Source organism: Triplophysa rosa, linkage group LG10, assembly GCF_024868665.1.
Source record: "Triplophysa rosa linkage group LG10, Trosa_1v2, whole genome shotgun sequence".
Lineage (NCBI taxonomy): Eukaryota > Metazoa > Chordata > Actinopteri > Cypriniformes > Nemacheilidae > Triplophysa > Triplophysa rosa.
In genome coordinates, this window is record NC_079899.1 from 1,589,203 (window position 1) to 1,607,805 (window position 18,603).

The following is an 18,603-nucleotide window of genomic DNA, read 5'->3' on the forward strand; positions in this document are numbered from 1 at the left end:
TACAAAAAACACATATATATATAGTTTTCCATTTTAATAGTTTCATTCACATGCTGTGAAAAATACAAGAAAAATAAACGGTAAAAAATGGTGATAATTTGGCCAGAATTCTGCATCAGTATGTTTGTTCTCTTAAAAAAAAACATTTCTACATACACAGCTACAGAAATGAAACATCGAAAAAATACATGTCAAGTTATGAAATCCTTGTTCTTGAGAATGAGGGAAAGAGCAGAACTTCTACTGACATTTTGCTGATGTATCAGAATTTTAATATAAGTTTTGGCATCCACACATTTACATTTAATCATGTAGCAGAGGCTTTTATCCAAAGCGACGTACAAATGAGCTAAACAATGGAAGCAAGGGTCACATCAGGATGCATATTTCTTACTGAATGTGTTTGCTTAAATATCTGAGAATAGTTTATAAATGTGCAAACATTCAATTATTTTCTTACCAAGCCAATATTTTGCTTAAAAATAAAAATGCTTTTAAATAGATCATTTGTACTAAATAATAAAGAAAAATATGTCAATAAGAGATCAGAATAGATGTGAAGTCCTTCAATGCTGTTTAACAATCACCTCAAGGTGAGACCTCCAGAAACTGCTTGAGAAAGTGACAAGAGAACAGTAAAGATGATGAAATATGTGACAACATACAGTTACATTTGTGTTATTCTAGAGCTTTAATGAGTTTAGTTATTCTCAAATGTGGAAAATAATAAAGAATGAATACAGTATGTATTCATTCTGAAACATGTGAAGAGTCATTCTGATTTCAGCAGTTCTCTGTAAATGATCTTTCATTTATTTAATATCCCTTAGTTCTGACTTTTATCAATAATAGCTGCTTTATCAATCTAAAAATGATTTACTAATAATCAAAGACTAATAATAATATTTACAATGCCTGAGTTCTAGACCCGAATTTAAACAGTACAATGACATAATACTGAGTGTATTTATTTTTTTCACAACCGTTGAATTTAATTGGAAGTGCAGACTTTGTACATACAGTATATAAAATGACACAGATACTTACTAAAAAAGTTATGGTAACAATATTACACAAAACATTTTTAAGTACTTTAAAGTTGACTTTTAATGCAATATTCATGATTAATTCAAGTAAAATGACCAAAATTATGTAAACACATGTCAGATGATAAACTTAAAAAATATCAAGAAGAAATACTTATTTGAGCATTGGAGTTAACTTCTGGATCTCTTTTAACTTCAGTTTAACATTCATTATTGTTCACAACATATATGATGTACAAGTAAGCTGCGAGTTGTCTCAGTACTGGCATTAGCAGCATGACTGTTCACTGAGTGAAAACACACATCATGAGCTCTCCCATCACCTAAGCACAAGCACCGCTCTTCTGGACGATGGTCACCACGGAACTCAAGAATACAAACAGAATCTCTGCTAAATCTAATGCACATAAAAAAGCACTTTTTCACAAAAATGACTCTCCTAATGCTGTCGCATGCAAAGCATGCTGGGAACTCTAAATTCCCTGCTCAGTTAGTGAAATGAACTAAAAGAATTAATGTAGTCCCACCACAAAATAATTAAGTAAAGATCCTTTTTACAAGTTTAAGTGGGTCGAACATGATAAAATTAAGTTGAATTCACTCAATCATTTGTGCATTTGGAATTCCTAGATTTTTTCTATCATTTTAACTTAAATTTTGTTTAAAAAACAAGAACACAATTGTATTAAGTAAAGTTTACTCAATGAATTTCATGAAATGTACGACGACACAGAATGATCTTACAGTGTTGGGTTCAGCTGATGTTTCTCAGCTCTTGTTTCAGATTTCTTGTGGAACGCTTGTGGGTTCTCAGACCTTCATCTGCATCCCACACAAAACTGAGACAAGTATTTGCAACTCTACCTGCAATGATTTTAAAGTCACAGTTGAGTTTACATTTAAGATGCAATGTCATTTGACAAGTCAAAGAAGCTGAACGACAAGAACAAACAGTGAAATGTAGACATTTATTGGTACACAAGCATTTCTTCTAAATGTAAGTTGCAATGTGTATATTTCCTACATGTTTAAATATTCTTGAGCAACAAAAAATACTTTCTACACAGAATGTTTAAACACTTGGTTGTCATCTTGGAAACGACATCAAATAATGCTTCATATAAGCATCTATCCTGACTTTCAGATGTCCTACGTTGAGCTGCCTTCCAGATATTTCTGGTTCTCAGTTATTTAATTCATATTTTACATAAATTCTATTCTTTCTCCAAACCCGCTTGTCCCGTGCAGGTCACGAGAGGGCTGCAGGAGACACGTACTGTATATGGCCAGTCCATTACATTATGTAGAGTATATTAAACATCTAACATAATCTATTATATAAAGCATGTCATTTAATCTTCAAAAATGTCAATAAAATGAATTAACAAGTGAAACACAAGGACCTCCTGAAAGTGTTGATCCTCAAGGATGGACGGACACGTTTACATTCTCAAAATGTACAAGCTACAGCTGACTGAGTTTTATAACACTTCATGAGGACTTCACCAGGTTTTCTAAACAAGGTTTCCTCTCAGCTCATTCAGGTTACAATAAAACACACGCAACACCTTGAGTAAATAAGAACCGTGCTGCTGTTTTAGACAGTGACCTGTAATTGTCATGGGAATGAGCCGTGTGTTTGTGATAAGGTGTTGTATATAAGATGATAGTTGTGTCGGTACAGACTCACACAGACATGATGACTTCTCTTCTGTTCTCTCTCCTGCTGCTCGCTCCGGCACACGGCTGGCTGGTAACACTCTTCACACGCACTCTGTGTTAAATAATGAGAGATGAATGAGTGTTGTGACAGGGATTCTGGTGTTTTCTGCAGTCTTTAGAGGACTGGGGCTCGGGCAGTGTGCAAGGAACCATCGGAGACTTCGGACAGTGTGTTTGTAATGTTTTTCTTCCGGATACGTCATTCCCAGCAGACCGCGTGGAGCACATGCAGACGTCCTCAACTGATCTGGCTGTGGAAATCAAGCTCCAAATCAACAAGGTGCAGAAAGATGCCATATAAATCAGATTTGCTGCAGGCTTTGGACATCATGTGGTGACACTCTTAAAAATAAAGATGCTGAAATAAGTTCTTCACTGAGATACGACAGAAGAACTTTTCAGTCAATGGTTCTTTAATAATATTCAAGGGTGTTTTCTCTTTTTATCAATAACTAGTCTAAGTGATCTTGGTTGAGAATGGAGAATAGTTTTTATTTCACGTCCTCAGGTCACCAGCATCACAGGTCAACTGGTGGTTCTTCTGAGCGAGCTCACTAACCTCACCGCCCGGCTAGAGATTCTGCAGAGCGGACCTGACAAATACATCAAACTGGAGTTCGAGCTTCTCCGAATCGAACTGAGGGATTTTGAGGCTCTGGTCACCCAACTGAAAACATCTCTGAATATCTCCTCGCCGGCCATCGAGGAACTCTTCATCGAGGTACAGCAGAGGTCCTCAACTACACATGTCATTGTAACATTTGCGTGGTGACGTTCTTGTTTGTTCGTTTCTTAAGATCCACAACATGAGCTCAATCGTCGACCAACTGGAAAGCTACGACCGGAGGAACCTGGAGGTGATCCGCATCGAGTTTGCCAAACTTCAGAAGAAACTGGAGAAATGTCAGGACGACAGAGAGGAGATCTCCAACTCACCCATAGGTAGAGAACTACAGACAGAGCCTTTTTGTGTTGAAGTGATCCAACTTTATTTAAACGTTATTGCTCGTATTTCACAGGGTCCTGTACGCATGGAGGTATTCTGAAGTTTGGAAAGCCGGTCATCAGTCAGCTGAACGCCAATCTGAACGCAGGGTTCAAGTACGGAGGCTGGGGCAAAGACTCCATCCCTCTGCCCGGATCGGAGGAGATGTACTGGTACGCCGGTTCTTCAGATCTTCTGCTCAGCAGAATCTCACTTTACGCCGACTATTATAAACTCATCATGAGACAAGCCCTCGGCACGCACGAGCTTTACGCCGCTAACAGATACGACTATAGAGGCAGCGGAAATAATTACATCGTGCGATCAAACGCTCTTTATTACCAATACAACAATCCCTTCAGAATGGCCAAATACAACCTGACCAGCTCCACCGTCCAGACCAAAGTGGTTCCGGAAGCGACCAACAGATTCTCGTACCATTACTCCTCCAATCAGAACCTGGACTTTGCAGCGGACGAGTCTGGACTGTGGGTGACTTACGCCACAGAAGCTTCCAATGGTAAACTGGTGTTGGGGAAGATCGATGAAGACTCATTTGAGGTCCAGCGGGTTTGGCACACCAGCATTTTCAAACAGTCCGTCACAAATGCCTTCATGATCTGCGGGGTTCTGTACGCCACTCGATCAGTAGATACTCAGACGGAGGAGGTTTTTTACACGTATGATACGAACACCAGCGAGGAGAGTTATGTTAGTATTCAGTTTGAGAAGTTTCAGGATTTATATGTTTATCTGGACTACAATCCTGCAGATCAGAAACTTTACATGTACAACAACGGTTACTATGTGTATTACAATGTGAAGTTCAGGGATGCTTAGAGAGAATCTCCTGCTTTTATGACATTGTAATGCTTCCATCTGAGGACATGTAATATCTCAAAGAGAAAATAAATGACAATAAATTGTACACAAGCATTAAAATATTGTCAGTGTCTCTCCTGTATTACAATAACATCACTTTTAACTGCAGCTAATAGTTTACATATTATAATATTATATTTGGGTACTTGACAAATATACCATCCAATGCTGTCCTATTTATAAATATACATGTTAACATATAAAATGTATAACATATAAATATACGTGTAATCTAAAACAATACAATATTTAAAAAAATCTAGCAATGTCACACCACATGTCCTACAGGTATATTTGCCGAGCGTTCACACAAAATGACTGTTCACTGCCTGTTTAGAAATCCTGCAATCCATGCGTTATAAAATAAATAAATATTTTTTTCGCAACGATTATTATACGATTATCATTCATATAATTTGCAATCGTAATGTTTCGACACCTCACGCTCTCAAAAATAAATATCACAAGTGACAGACAGAACACGTCAGCTAATAGTTATTTATATATTTGAAGACGACGTATTGTAGCATACATAAACAATGTACACGACAAATATAAATCAGCGCTTGTGGCAGGAGCGGCACTGGGCGTGCTGGCGTAATCACGTGACATCACCACGCACCGCGAATAGGAAGCGCCTGTAGATCGTGACGCGCTGCAGGAAAACAGAACACGGGCTTGCCTGGTGCTGATGCTGCGGAGGATCATGACACTCTCACGTGAGGTTTGTTTACTTTTATAACGCATTCAGTTGACAGCAGTGTAGCGAAACCATCATCATTATTATCATCGTCACGATAAATCAGCGCGCTGCGTCTGCGGCGTGACGTCAGGAGAGATAGCGCGACGCCTTCACTCGACGCTTGCGTTCCTTCATTCAATAATGTCATCCTCTGTGTATCCGCATCGTTACCCTTGAAAATTAACTATAGTTTAAAAGTATGTTTTTTGTGTATTTGTATCGCAAATCTACTATTGTCTTACTATAGCAACCATAGTTTAACCATAATACCAATGGTGCTGTAGTACAAATGCCAAAAATCCACCTACAGGACATACTGTAGTATTTCTTCACTAATAAACTGTAGAAAACATCCTAGATACTGTAGTGTTTTCGCATCTTACGATATATAAACTATAGTATACCACAGTATTTACTACAGTACTGTCATTCATACTACATTTTATTTGAGTACACACTACTGTATAGTATACTGTAGGGTTTTTGTCACGTGGGGATTGTTACTACACTTTCACTATAATAAAAGCACAGTTTACACTATGGTCATCGTTTGAAATAATTGATTAGTTAGAATGAATAATGAAGAAGAATTAAATGATTGTGTAATGTGATTTACATGATAGATGATGACAGCCTCATCCAGGCCGCAGGTCCGTGAGGGACGACGGCTCGATGGAGACACTGAGTGACATGGATGTTTCACGTGACAAAGCTCGGGGTCAAAGGTGAGTTGTGTGTTGTTTATTCAATCTGTTGAAACAGGTTTGGAATATGTGAGGATATAGTTTCTATTCCACACTGATATTATCTGACTGTCTCACTGTTCCATACAATACACAATACTGGATTCATGATATTTTCAACAAAAATGTCCAACTGAATTTTAAATAGCACATACCATATTTTGTTGTACATGCGATTCATAGAATTGACAACATTCAATGTTTCATTGAACCTTCTGTTAAATTTCAATAAACAAAACCTGAGCAGGTCTGTCGCTGAAAAAGAAACCTCAGTTTTAACGCACAATTTAAATTACTAAAGGAAATAAGAAACATAAAATCACAAAAGCAAAACGCGAAAACAATTTTATAGGTTGATGCAGGTCACGTGTTTGCTGCTCAATTAATAGACGGCTCTACAATATATATGTTTTTGATCAGGATATACTCTTCTTGTTTAGAACTCCAATTAAAGATGAAGAATAATAAATGATTGATGATGATTTGTGGTTCTCACAGACGAATATGGCAAAGAGAGACTATCTGGTGGAGGCCGCTCAGCAGATCCGCATGGCTCTGGACAGAGAAGTCAATGAGGATTACGAGGCGGCGTTCAGCTACTATAAGAACGGAGTCGATCTGCTGCTCAACGGAGTTCAAGGTACCGTCACATCTGCCCCGCACATCTGCTAAACACTCACCAAATGTCTTCAGTGCAACACAAAAGAAGATACTTTGAGAAATGTCTCAGTGGGTTCTGCTTATCAAACTTCTCACAGTGGACCCGAACAAGGAGCGCCGCGAGGCGGTGAAGCGTAAGACCACCCAATATCTGAAGAGAGCCGAGGAGATCTTCATATCGTACCTGCAGGACAACATCACAAAGGGTTCCACACATGTAGGGGTGAGCCCGGCGTGTGTGTGTTTAAGCTCTGGAGTGGCTCTCATGAGAGTCTGGTGAAGTGGTGTTGTTTCTCTCCGGCTCTTCAGGGTTACAGCAGTTTAAGGTTCAGGTCCATCAGACATCTGAGTTCACCGGTGGAGAATCTGTCCATGTGTAGGGTGCTTGGAGTGCTGGATAAGGTGCGTGTGACACATCTTCTGTGTGTGTGTGTGTGTGTGTGCGTGTGTGTCAGTAAGCAGAAGTGAAACACAGGAACAGGTGCGTGTGTGGTGTTGTTTTCCACAGGTGCTGACGGTGGAGGGTGTGATCAGCGGAGAGACGTTCATCGTGAAGGTACTGACACTTCACAAGTGTTTACAGCATGGACTCATCTCATGACTCTGAAAACTGATTCCATGTTTCTGAGACCAGTGGACGCTCACATCTGTGACCGTTACAGCACTACATTCTGAGAAAACATTGTGGAAGGTTTAAACGGCACAACATTTCACAATAGCCACTAGATGAAGCAATTTAAATCTTTACTGTGGACAAAAAACATGTGAGACCACTCGTGGTCTTTGCAGACATGTGTGATGTCATCGAGAAGGCGGGACTAGCGACCAACTTCCAGAAATGAAATGTTTTGTACTGGCTCTGTCATCGCCAGAAAGAGAAAAATGCATAATTCCACCTGACGGCACCAATCCCATCGTCTCTTCTCTTGTGTTATATTTCGGCATGTTGGAGAAGAGCTTTTCTGCATGGAATCTGTGGTGATCGTGAAGGTCCACAAAAATGAAACACGCTATTCTCAGTTACTGTAGTTTAGTTTTCAGGTTCGTTATAAGTTTATACGTTATTTTCAATTAGCTTTCGTTTTTATGTGTTTTTCTCTTCATGTTAAAGTTGAATTCTTAGCAATTTTGTTATGTGCTTTTATTATTTATTCAATTCATTTTTATTACAGTTTTTATTTATTTTCATTTTTTGATCATTTAAAGGGACACTTTACCCAGAAATGAAAACATTCTGTCATCATTTACTCGCCTTCGAGTTGATCCAAATCTGTATAAATGTCTTTGTTGTGATGAACACAGAGAAAGATATTTGGAAGAATGCTTATAATCAAACAGATCTGGGACCCCATTGACTCCCATAGTAGGATAAATGACAACGGTAGTCAAAAGTGGCCCAGAACTGTTTGCTGTCCTACATTCTTCAAAGTATCTTCTTTTGTGCTCAACAGAACAAAGAAATATCTGCTAAATAAACCACCGGGAGGCTGCATTTATTAGATATTATTTACTAGAATGATCGTGCTTGTTCTATAAACACCATGAGCTGTGCTGTGTTTGACCTTTTCTGTGTTTTTGTGTTTTTCTTATTTTCTCCTGTAAAGCTGCTTTGGAGCAATGCACATTGTGAAGAGCGCTATATAAATAAAATCGAATTGAATTGAAATAAATTTAAAAAATCATTTTTGGGTGAACTGTTTATTTAAGTGTCTCAACTTCAATGAAACAAAAATGAGAAATGTTACATCAGCAACCTGAAATAGGTTTAAGTTTTTCAAATAATATTTACACCAGTGGTTTCAATAAACAGAATTGTTAAGCTTGTTTGACACACTGTATGAGATCAAACATATCGGATGATTCTTGTCATTTATGATTCATCATCGTGTTGATATCGTGCGGTCTGAACTCGAGCAGTTTTTATTCTAATTCTCCTGTGATGCATTAAGCTGTTTATCTGATTATTATTTCTCATCATAGTGATTTTTTGGGAGATTTACATAACTATGATAGATTGTGAGGAACGTCATGACGGTGGTAAATGAAAGATTCTGCTTTTCTCGACAGAGTTTATCCAAGTCCAGCTGGGAGAGTCGTGCGAGGTCCACGGTCATTCCTCAGGGCGTCCCGTTCATGGTGAAGCTGCTGAAGTATTACGTCAGTGAAGACTCCGTGTTCCTTCATCTCGAACATGTTCAAGGTCTGTCACATTCACATCACTCTCAGAGCAGCTCACAAGAGAAAATCCCTTAGAGACATTTACATTCATTCATGGAGCGATGGAGAGAATTCAGCATTTTACCTCAAGAGCCAACAATAAGCGCAGACTGAGAGATGAGATCTCACAATATTAAAGTCACATCACAGTGGCACGAATCTTCACATCTGTCTAATGCAAGCAAATTCATCTGGTTGAAATCATTTTTACTGGCAATGCGTTTGAAGGACAAATTCATTTGCAGTGTACTTCACATTTATTTATATTTAACTTATACATGTGGAATCTTTGATTCATATCAATTATGTAATTATTATTATTTTTTTTATTTATATTTAGTTTTATCATCTGTTTTAAAGGAGTCATATGACACGGCTAAAAGGAATATTATGGTTTGTTTTAGATGTAATGTAATGTGTCTACAGGATTTAAGGTTGATAAACGCTGTATTCTCCACACACCGTGCATGTTTGTATCTCCTCTTTGCTCCGCCTCTCTGAAACACACAGATGTTTAACAAAGCTCATGGCTCTGAAAAGCGAGGTGTGCTGTGATTGGCCAGTTCACCAGTGCGTAGTGATTGGTGGAATACTGCAAGCGTGTGAGGGAAGTGTGACGCCTCTGACCATATTTGGAACATCAGGTTCCTCTTCAATTGTACTGACAGGTACGCCCACCTTACTTGTGTCTACATTTGGGTGGTCTCAGTCAAATCAGACCAACTGATGTAGATTTGTGGGGGTGTGGCTACACGAGGTGTTTCAGACAGGTCTGGGTGAGCATTCGCTTTTACATAGAATGACTCTTTTGTTCCCACACTTTCATTTCTGCAATCATACGTGTCTAATACATGCATGAGCAACTTATAACACACCAAAGACACAGAAAAACACCTGTTCGCACCATGTGACCCCTTTAATATACTTTCTGAGGCTTGGTAACAGTGAACAATGTGAAACAGTAATTAAATTAAATTATATTTCTGTTATGTGTCAGATATGTATAGCAGCTTTACAGCAAATACATTTTAGCAGTAAAGACAATAAAAACAGCAGAAAAGTAATGAAAAGAAATAGTATGAAAGTTATTACAGTAAGAGACATGGTACTATTGCACATTTGTCACAAGATGTACATTAGTGATAGAGGTCTCTATCATACAGTACTACAAATAATACTTTCAAATGTAACTAGATTTAAAATGTTTACAAATTGAAAGAAAAATGAATGATTTCTTGTATTTCTGACTTAAGCTTTGAGATGTTCAATTCAATTTTATTTATATAGCGCTTTTCACAATGTGGATTGTTCCAAAGCAGCATTACAGGAGAAAAACACAGAAAATGTCAAACACAGCACAGCTCATGGTGTTTACAGAACAAGCCAGATCATTCTAGTAAATAATATCTAATAAATGCAGTCTCCCGGTAAGCAAGCCAGCCAACAATGCCCTGTGGCGAGGAACCCAAACTCCAGTGATGTTGTGAGGGATTGTAGGATGAAGGTTTGTTCGCAAGCAGGAAAAGTTACACACCAACATTTCTCCCTCCGCAGGTGGAAGAGTGTTTTCCAGACTGCGTAAGGTCAGACTCAAAACATCCGTGGAGTATCCAGACTGTTCGAGTCCCAACCAGCACAAGATTCCCATGAAGAACAGCTACACCCTTCCCTGCCTCAGCCGTGAGGTGAACATGAACAACAGCGGATCTCTGCGTCTGTATGAACCTCTCGCCTCCGTCGGTCTGGCCAACGGTCTCACGTCTTTACCTCAGGAGAATCTTCCCGTTCATCCCTGTGTCATCGTGGACACTCGGGATCCTCTCGACGTCACTTCCGACCTTTTAGGAAACGATGTCCGCATCGAGCGGATGGACTGGAATGCTTTGGAAGCCGTCACCGTTTCAGGGTCAAACTCTGACGTTCTGGGAAGAAACACGACAGCTCCACAAGTGACCCTCTGCAGCACCGTCAACGTTCTTCCACAGAGAGTTCGGATCCTTCCCAACACTTCCCAACACGAGCGCACTGTCCATCACTCCAAACCTGCTGGAAACGCACAGCCTTCACAGTTTGTGGCTGAATTAAGTGTCGTTCATTCTCATCACTGTCCGTTTCAAAAACAAGAAGTCAGCGCGAAGTCGACGCCTCGGGTGAACGCTCGCGGTGATGTCTGCAGGAGGTGGGGGATGGAGAATGGAAACGTTCTCAATCCGTTGTATAAACCGCTGCAGATGGACACGATTTTCAGCTCATCGGGTAACTGCACTCTCACAGAGTCTGGACTGAAAGATGCTCATGGTGACGGCTTGTGTCATGAAGTAAACGCAAAGATCAGGAAGGCCAGATGGAAGCGAGATGGACGAGGACTTCCAGAAGAAGAGGTGCGACTGTGGGGAGCTCAGATTCTGTTGGCTCTGGAGAGTCTTCATGAGCAGGGCATCATCTGTCACGACCTCAACCCACGAAACATCCTCCTGCGCAGTAACGGTACGTCACCTGACGCAAAATTCTCTCGAAAACAAGTCAACAATGTCAAATCATTCACTCAACTGTACTTCAAGGTCACGTTTATGTGTAGTGTTTCAATACTACCTGGGACTAGATTGGCCCAGTTTTTACTACTGTTTTTTAGTTTAAAAGTATACTAATGGCACACTTGAATACTTCTTTTTTTGTCAGGGTCTGGCCTCCTTTCAAAAACAAATGATATGTCAGAATGTTCCTCTTTTTTATTTAGTGAAAGTGATTGTAATATCTCTTTAAAATCTGCAAAAGAAACCAATCCCCATGACAGTATGAGCAACACTGGTAAAGTGTGCTATAGCACTGCGTCACACTGATAATCTCTTCTGTTAAGATTATAATTTGTGCTTTTGTTTAACACGTTCGTGGTTGAATTTGACAACTTTGTAAAGATTTCTCATCAAATGAGTTATATGAGACTTGGAATATATCTGGGTTCAGGTCACTTGGGTGAGTTTTCTGTTTTCACATTGATGATATAAATCCCAATCCACTTTCATAACGCCTCTCAAACATTCTAGTCAATATTTAATATTGTGACAGGACTCAAGACACAAGCGGAATGAGAGCGAGGGGCGTGAAGTAAAGGGATTGTTGATGATAATCTGGTAATATTCACACAGGCGAGGCGTGTCTCACATATTTTGGACAGTGGACGGAGGTTCAGCCTGAAATGAACCCATCAGCAGTGGAGGAAATGTACTGCGCACCGGGTGAGAGCGTTTCATATTCACACTCACGCACTGTATGTTACGTATGAAATCTAACACTGTGTCTACATTAAATCACAACAGTCAAGTTGAGTCTTTTGCTTTGCAATAGAAATCGGAGGCGTGTTAAAGATCACCGAGGCGTGTGATTGGTGGAGTCTTGGAGCCATACTGTATGAGCTTCTTACTGGAGTGGTGAGCGAAACTAACCCGAGGATAAAAACAACTCATTCAACACCAATAATGTGATCATTACTAATACTCAGAGAAAGAACTTCATCACATTTCATTATTCACATTATTCACAGAGAATTGGGGTTATTTATTCACAGCACAAATGACGAACTCAGAAACCGTACATGTATTGCTGATTGCTGTTTTAATATATTTAAGGAAAATAAATTGGGGTTTCAACCGTGCAACAGTTTCCTCGGCACTGCAACAAAACTGATGCCTTGTTTACCACCATGTTTGTGAATCTTGGGTGCGTCACATGCGCAGGTGCACTTTGGTCAGAAAGGAATAGATGTGATTAAAGTATTTATATGGCCGTTTATTAGTTAAAATTGACATACATCACATATTTCACTATAATTATTTGGTAATACTTAACAATAAAGTTGTATTTGTTCACGTTAGTTAATGCATTAGCTAGCATGTACTAACAATGAGCATAATTTGGGTGATTCTCACAAAATCTTGGTTTTAAGATGTCAAACATGGTTTTTAAAAGTTTAACATAAAAACTTTTACTGACAGTTTAACACAATTTTTTACTTTTTTTTTACAAAAAAGGCCTAAAAAATTCTCATTACCGTAACCGTTTAAAACGGCCTTAAAAAACTCAAGTCATGATGCCTAAGCAAGTTTTTATAAATGAAGTATATTTTAATAGAAGATTATACATGTAACATTTTTTAAATGTGGAAAACTACCTGTATCGGTATGAAAAAAAGTCATGTACACAACGTGACGAGAGAATATGAAGCTTTTAACTGAAAAATAGAAAGTCATCTGTTGAACTGTTAAACATTTGAAAGGTACTGCTAGATGTGTTTCTTCACATAAAATCAAACTTAATGAAAATATTTTTGTGTGTCTTTTAAAAATGTTACAAAGGATAAGAATATTTTCATTATTTCTTCGTTTGTATTGTACATGAATATTCTGTCAATATTTTTTGTCATTTGAGATCATCCAGTAGAAAATATTAAAATTGACTCTGTTTATATTACAACATATAATGATGTTAAAAATCAAGACGTGTTACGGTAATGCTTTGTGCAAAGTCGAGAACAGAATTATGTTTATTATGATCATGTTTTTGTGTTTCCAAATTGTATGTTTTATAATTCTGCCATGATGTTCAGTGGTTTCGTGAGAGTGACCCGTATATTCATTTTATTTCATGTTAATTTCAGTGTTCACTAATACATTTGTTATTCAAACGTTGTAATTGTTAACATTTAACATGAAGAACTATATCGGCATTAACTGACATGAACAAAGATTAATAAATGAAATGAAAGACAATATTGTTCATTGTAAGTTCATGTGTGCTAATGCATTTACTAATGTTAACAAATACAACCGTATTGTAACAGTCATTATTTTTTGCTTTGATTATGAGTTTAATCACATTATTCTGAAGTATCAAAGTATTGTGGAAAGTCAGTATCGCCTAAATCTCGTTGTAATCTCATTTTAAGGGAGTGTGTTATTATGTCCGTCAGAGGTTTTGTAGCAGCTTTCTGAGGTTTGTTTAGATGTTATTGTGTGTTCATGAGCACTCTCTCTCTCTCTCTCTCTCTCTCTCTCTCTCTCTCTGTGTAGCCGCTGTGGCAGTGTCATCCATCAGGTATTCATCCTCACACTCCTCTCTATATCCCTGACACCCTGAGCACTGCGGCGGCGTCTCTTCTCGCTGAGGTCTTTACATTCTACAACACATGTTGTGCAGCGTGAAAGTGTGTGAAAGTTTAACATTCAATTGAATTGATACCCAGACAGCAACATACACTAGTGTTGGCCCAGATCCGGCCCACATCTGGTACGTGTGGCTTCAACGTGGGCCGGATCTGGGCCGTCACTCTGTTGCTCTCTAGGATACTATGTTAGGCTTTCCAAATCTCACTGATCTGGGATGTCATTTGCATTGCATGATATTGAAGTCTAGCATATTGAATTGTGATTGGTTTGTTACATGATGATTCGCTGAAGGCAGAAGCACGCTCGGTTTCATTTACACTGAAACAGAAACTTCAAATCTAAATATATCTAAACGTTTAACAGTATTCAGTCACTGCCATTGCATTCATGAACAGTGGTTGGATGACTTGATGTATTTAAAGGTACAGTACACAATTTTGCTGTTAAGACATAAACCGCTGATGGTAACCTGTGATCATTAAAAATTCAGCCTACAATCCAAATTCTTTCTTTCTTTCACCCTCATGTTGTGTCAAAATAGCATAATAATGGATGAAGGATTCATTTTGGATCTCACATTAAACGGAACTCGACGGTTCTGAATGTAAATCATTATTGTAACCTTTTTTAATGCACTGGCTCTGTTTTGTTTGTTTTGGAAAAGTGAAAATTGTGCGTGTGAATTGTCCCTTTAACCTGCTGTTTTTCACTCGGGTATTAATGTGGCTGGGGTGAATGTTTGTGTCCCTGCAGCTGCTGCAGTTTGACGCGGGGTATCGTCTGGGCTCTGGAGGAGGCGGCGTGAGCGACATCAAGTGTCATCCGTTCTTTAACTCCGTCCCCTGGCTCACACTGGCCAGTTAAAGCACCGGCAGTGCCTTCAGTTGACTTCTCTGTCTCACAATGAACAAAACATTCACAGTGGTTTTATTTCACCTTTTATTCAGCAGCGTGTCAGGTGGAATCTGATCTTGATTGCTGATTTTAGGGTAAATGTGCAGAATGCTGTGGAACGTAAACGTGGTAAAGAAATGACACACAGAATGTTGTGGAGATCTTTGTGAATGTTAAAGCGTCTGCTGAGGTGCAGGTCTTCTCTGAAAATGACGCCTGCATTTATTGATCCTTTTTCTCAGTATTCTTAAAATCTTCTCTAAACAACTTCTTGAAGTTCATGAGTGTTTGATCACAGCTTTAACGTGACCCCTCAAGATACCAAAGCATCTGCCATCAAAGTGGGTTTGAGAGTGATTTTTGCAGAACTGAATGAGGGTGAGAAAGAGCTGATTGTTGTGCTTGATCTCCATCTGCTGGCACGAGAAGCAAAACACACATCAGCTGTTTCTACACACACACAGAGTGCAGTGAAATAAATGTGTACGTGAAGTCAAGCGTCTGGAGAATCAATGTATAGAATGTCGATCGTTTGCACATTAAGGGCATTAAAACTGCACGTGCTGTAATGCAGACGCGAAGGTGAAATGCAATATGACCGAAAGCAAACGTGTTCAAGCACCTCTCACCATGAACGTCATTCTTTTTGTGGTTGCAATTAAAACTCATTCCCTCATAGCACAGGTACGTCTGTAAGACGTCTGCTGCGTAAAAACATCTGCTAAACTTCTTAGAAATAGCAGTTTTTCATCTGTTCAAAAATCATAAACATCTTACGGACATCTAGATGTATATCTGACAGCAGACGTCTCAGAGATGTATGTGTTCTATAAGGGTTCATTTCCTACTCATTGTGCAGTCTGAATAATAATAATACTGAAACAGATCTACCTGTGAGACTTTCATTCTGCTCAATTAAACAAAAAGATGTTTTAATCAAAATGTGCATTTCACTTTTTTATCCACAGATAACAAGCTTTTGATATGATATAATATACAAGTCAACAACACTCACAGTTCCACAATATATGAAATATGAATAAATGAGTTTTTATGAAGTGTTTTTAGGAACCAAGCGTTGCAGCTGGACCGAGAGCTGCGCGTGAATCCAAACAGGATCTAAATGTCACGGGTGTTCAGTTGTGTTGTTGAATCCAGATGTACAGTGATGATGTGATCGACTGGTGAGCTCAGGATTACAGGACGACACCAGATGAGACGTTAGGCCTGAAGGATTTGCAATATGAGGTTGTTTGTGCTGTGAAATCTTTCAAGAGTGTTTGGCAGGAAACACCGAAGCGAGACATCGGTCTGTGGGCTGATGGGTTTGTTACCCCGCTGTGCTTCAATGTGGCTGGAAAGTTTCCAGCAGTCAGACGTGTAGATGTCAGTGTGGCTTAGATTTTTGAGAAGGTGTGTAAAGGTTGGAGAAAGTGTCCAATCAAATGCAGCACTACAAGCTTCCTCTGCGAGATTCTTCCCTTTAAAAGCAGCGAAACCCACTCATTCATTCAGCGCTCTCTTTATTCGCGAACTGTGAGCGCTGATCGAAAGGAATAAACTCCTGGTATTCGGTTAGTAATCTTTTCATCGTGAGAATGACAAACCAACTGACCACAAACTATCTTTAGTATTTGACCAAACGATTAGCTCTGTCACCACATCCTGAAGACATGAGCGACTGGAACTCTCGTTCACATTCTCCAGAAGCCTCGCGTGCGTGTTCAACACGACCACACAGAACTCACACCTCGAAGGAGAATCGAATACACTTCTGTTCATAAAGAACTCAAAGACATTAAACGTATTGCAAGAAAACACATTTCTTAAAGCTGAAGCTCATAGTTTACGCTTTGAGTGATTGATGTCATTTTATCAAACAAGATGGAATAATATTTTAGAGTTTGACGAAACAATTCAAACGTCGTCAAATCCATTGCTGATATTGTTTTGATTTCAGCGTTATTTTCAAGTTGCTCACAACAGAACTAAAAAAAAAAACGGCCAACAGTTAGTCGTTTATTTTATGCTCCGTGTGTTTCAAAATTGTTCAATTCTCTCTGCCCTCGTCATGCCACTTTTCCTCAGCCGTCCAATCACAGTGCAGGAAAATCCACACCAACCAATCAGCACATCCTACTTGTAACGGCTGGAAAAAAAGCTGAAGCTATGCAGATATTTAGGATAATGTCCACCTCAAGACAGATATCATTTCGGATCGCTTTGCAGGACACACGGTGGTGGAGCTGTCACGTGACACAAAAAACGATCAATTCATAATTCATGTGATATTGTGGTAAAGGAAAAAAGTGTGATCTTTAAAAGCGACTGCACTCTTTCTGCAGACAAGGGTCTGTCTGGACGCAAGCACAATTCAATAACACTACAAAATACAAGGACAATTTAAGGACACATATCATCGCCTTAGAATGATGAGCTTCTATCTGATATTTTAGTCAAAATTGAGTTATTCACATATTCTTATTCTGCGACAACTTATTTACATTATGTGATTTTTTTTAATGTGTTTATTTTGGGACTTTTTTAAAGAAAACAAAAAGGTTCTATCTACAAAATCGAATTATAATTTGGTGCTATAAGGTTCTATCTGCAAGAGCCAATCAGCACTTTGAATGCACACAAGAGGACCAATCAGGATCAGCTTTCTTTGTCATGTGACCGGACTCCTCAGTGACGGGAATATCTGAGGAAACTGTTTAAAAGAAACCTCAAACTTGACTGTTTTATTGATACTCTTGTCAACGAGAGCAGCTCAAACGACAGTATTTATATTTTGTTTTAGGTTTTGTTGAGGAGATTCATTGGTTTATATTTATAGACACAACACTAGCAGCAGCGCTAGCTTCCTTACACCTGTGTTTACAAAGACTCTCATAATGCAGTTAATTCCGAATAGTCAACAACTTCACGAGTCTTGATTACAATAATAAACATTATTATGTATTTTGATCTGTCCCACATTTTGTGCATAAAACATCGATACAACAATTAGCACGGCCTTTTATACTTAACTTAAGAAAAACGCATCCTAAAATATGAAATAAGTGTCATATAAAACATGAAATTGTACCTTTTTACACATTATTTCATGTTTAGACAAAACTTATAAGTAAATTGTTTGTGTTGCTTGAAAATGTTTTGCTTTAATGAATGTTTTGATAGAACCTTATCATTCTAAACCGAAAGTGATTTTTCATAATCAGAAGGTTCTATCTGCGTTTGACCTGTTCCAAAACACCCATTTACAAATTTCAGAAAATGATTGATATTGAACATTTGGAATAGATTTAGGGTCTCTGTCTTTTTCATGAATAAAATAGATTTGTTCCTCATATCATTTTTGCTCTATGAAATGCCAAAACTTTAAAGCTCAATATCTCAAAACTGCTCAGACGCAGACAGAACCTTATCATTCCAAGGCGACGATATTTCTTTGTGTTATCTTCTGATTACACTCGATTGGAGGTTTTTATTTATTTGATGGTATGATCATGTCTGCGGTTACTTTGTTTTGTGGTATATTATTTTG

General features: G+C 38.6%; 2 protein-coding genes across 4 annotated transcripts; both read left to right on the forward strand.

The window, feature by feature from the left end:
• Positions 1–45: 45 nt before the first annotated feature.
• olfm4.2 (olfactomedin 4, tandem duplicate 2) lies at positions 46–4,682 on the forward strand. Its single transcript, XM_057343567.1, has 5 exons — positions 46–2,799; positions 2,881–3,048; positions 3,277–3,489; positions 3,566–3,710; positions 3,788–4,682. The coding sequence occupies exons 1-5, from the start codon at positions 2,710–2,712 to the stop codon at positions 4,591–4,593; spliced, it is 1,422 nt and encodes a 473-aa protein (XP_057199550.1). The 5' UTR covers positions 46–2,709; the 3' UTR covers positions 4,594–4,682.
• Positions 4,683–5,262: 580 nt separating this feature from the next.
• On the forward strand, positions 5,263–15,983 carry rps6kl1 (ribosomal protein S6 kinase-like 1). Of its 3 annotated transcripts, none has more exons than XM_057343560.1 (12): positions 5,263–5,359; positions 6,001–6,102; positions 6,619–6,760; positions 6,879–7,003; positions 7,090–7,182; positions 7,289–7,336; positions 8,848–8,980; positions 10,552–11,484; positions 12,144–12,233; positions 12,343–12,425; positions 14,064–14,159; positions 14,913–15,983. In XM_057343560.1, exons 3-12 carry the CDS (start codon positions 6,625–6,627, stop codon positions 15,021–15,023), a joined length of 1,848 nt encoding a protein of 615 aa, XP_057199543.1. In that variant the 5' UTR covers positions 5,263–5,359; positions 6,001–6,102; positions 6,619–6,624; the 3' UTR covers positions 15,024–15,983. The 3 variants fall into 3 exon arrangements, with proteins under 3 accessions (XP_057199543.1, XP_057199544.1, XP_057199545.1); XM_057343561.1 differs by having other exon boundaries at positions 6,879–6,997; XM_057343562.1 differs by lacking the exon at positions 7,289–7,336.
• The last annotated feature ends 2,620 nt before the right edge of the window (positions 15,984–18,603 follow it).

Bases quoted from the DNA above. Each gene is read 5' to 3' on its own strand.
- olfm4.2 (XM_057343567.1), top strand. From the start codon at position 2,710: ATGATAGTTGTGTCGGTACAGACTCACACAGACATGATGACTTCTCTT. The intron at 3,490-3,565 runs GTACAGCAGAGG...TCGTTTCTTAAG, and splicing joins TCGAGGAACTCTTCATCGAG to ATCCACAACATGAGCTCAAT. The intron at 3,711-3,787 runs GTAGAGAACTAC...CGTATTTCACAG, and splicing joins GATCTCCAACTCACCCATAG to GGTCCTGTACGCATGGAGGT.
- rps6kl1 (XM_057343560.1), top strand. From the start codon at position 6,625: ATGGCAAAGAGAGACTATCTGGTGGAGGCCGCTCAGCAGATCCGCATG. The intron at 7,183-7,288 runs GTGCGTGTGACA...TGTTTTCCACAG, and splicing joins TGCTTGGAGTGCTGGATAAG to GTGCTGACGGTGGAGGGTGT. The intron at 7,337-8,847 runs GTACTGACACTT...TTTTCTCGACAG, and splicing joins GAGAGACGTTCATCGTGAAG to AGTTTATCCAAGTCCAGCTG.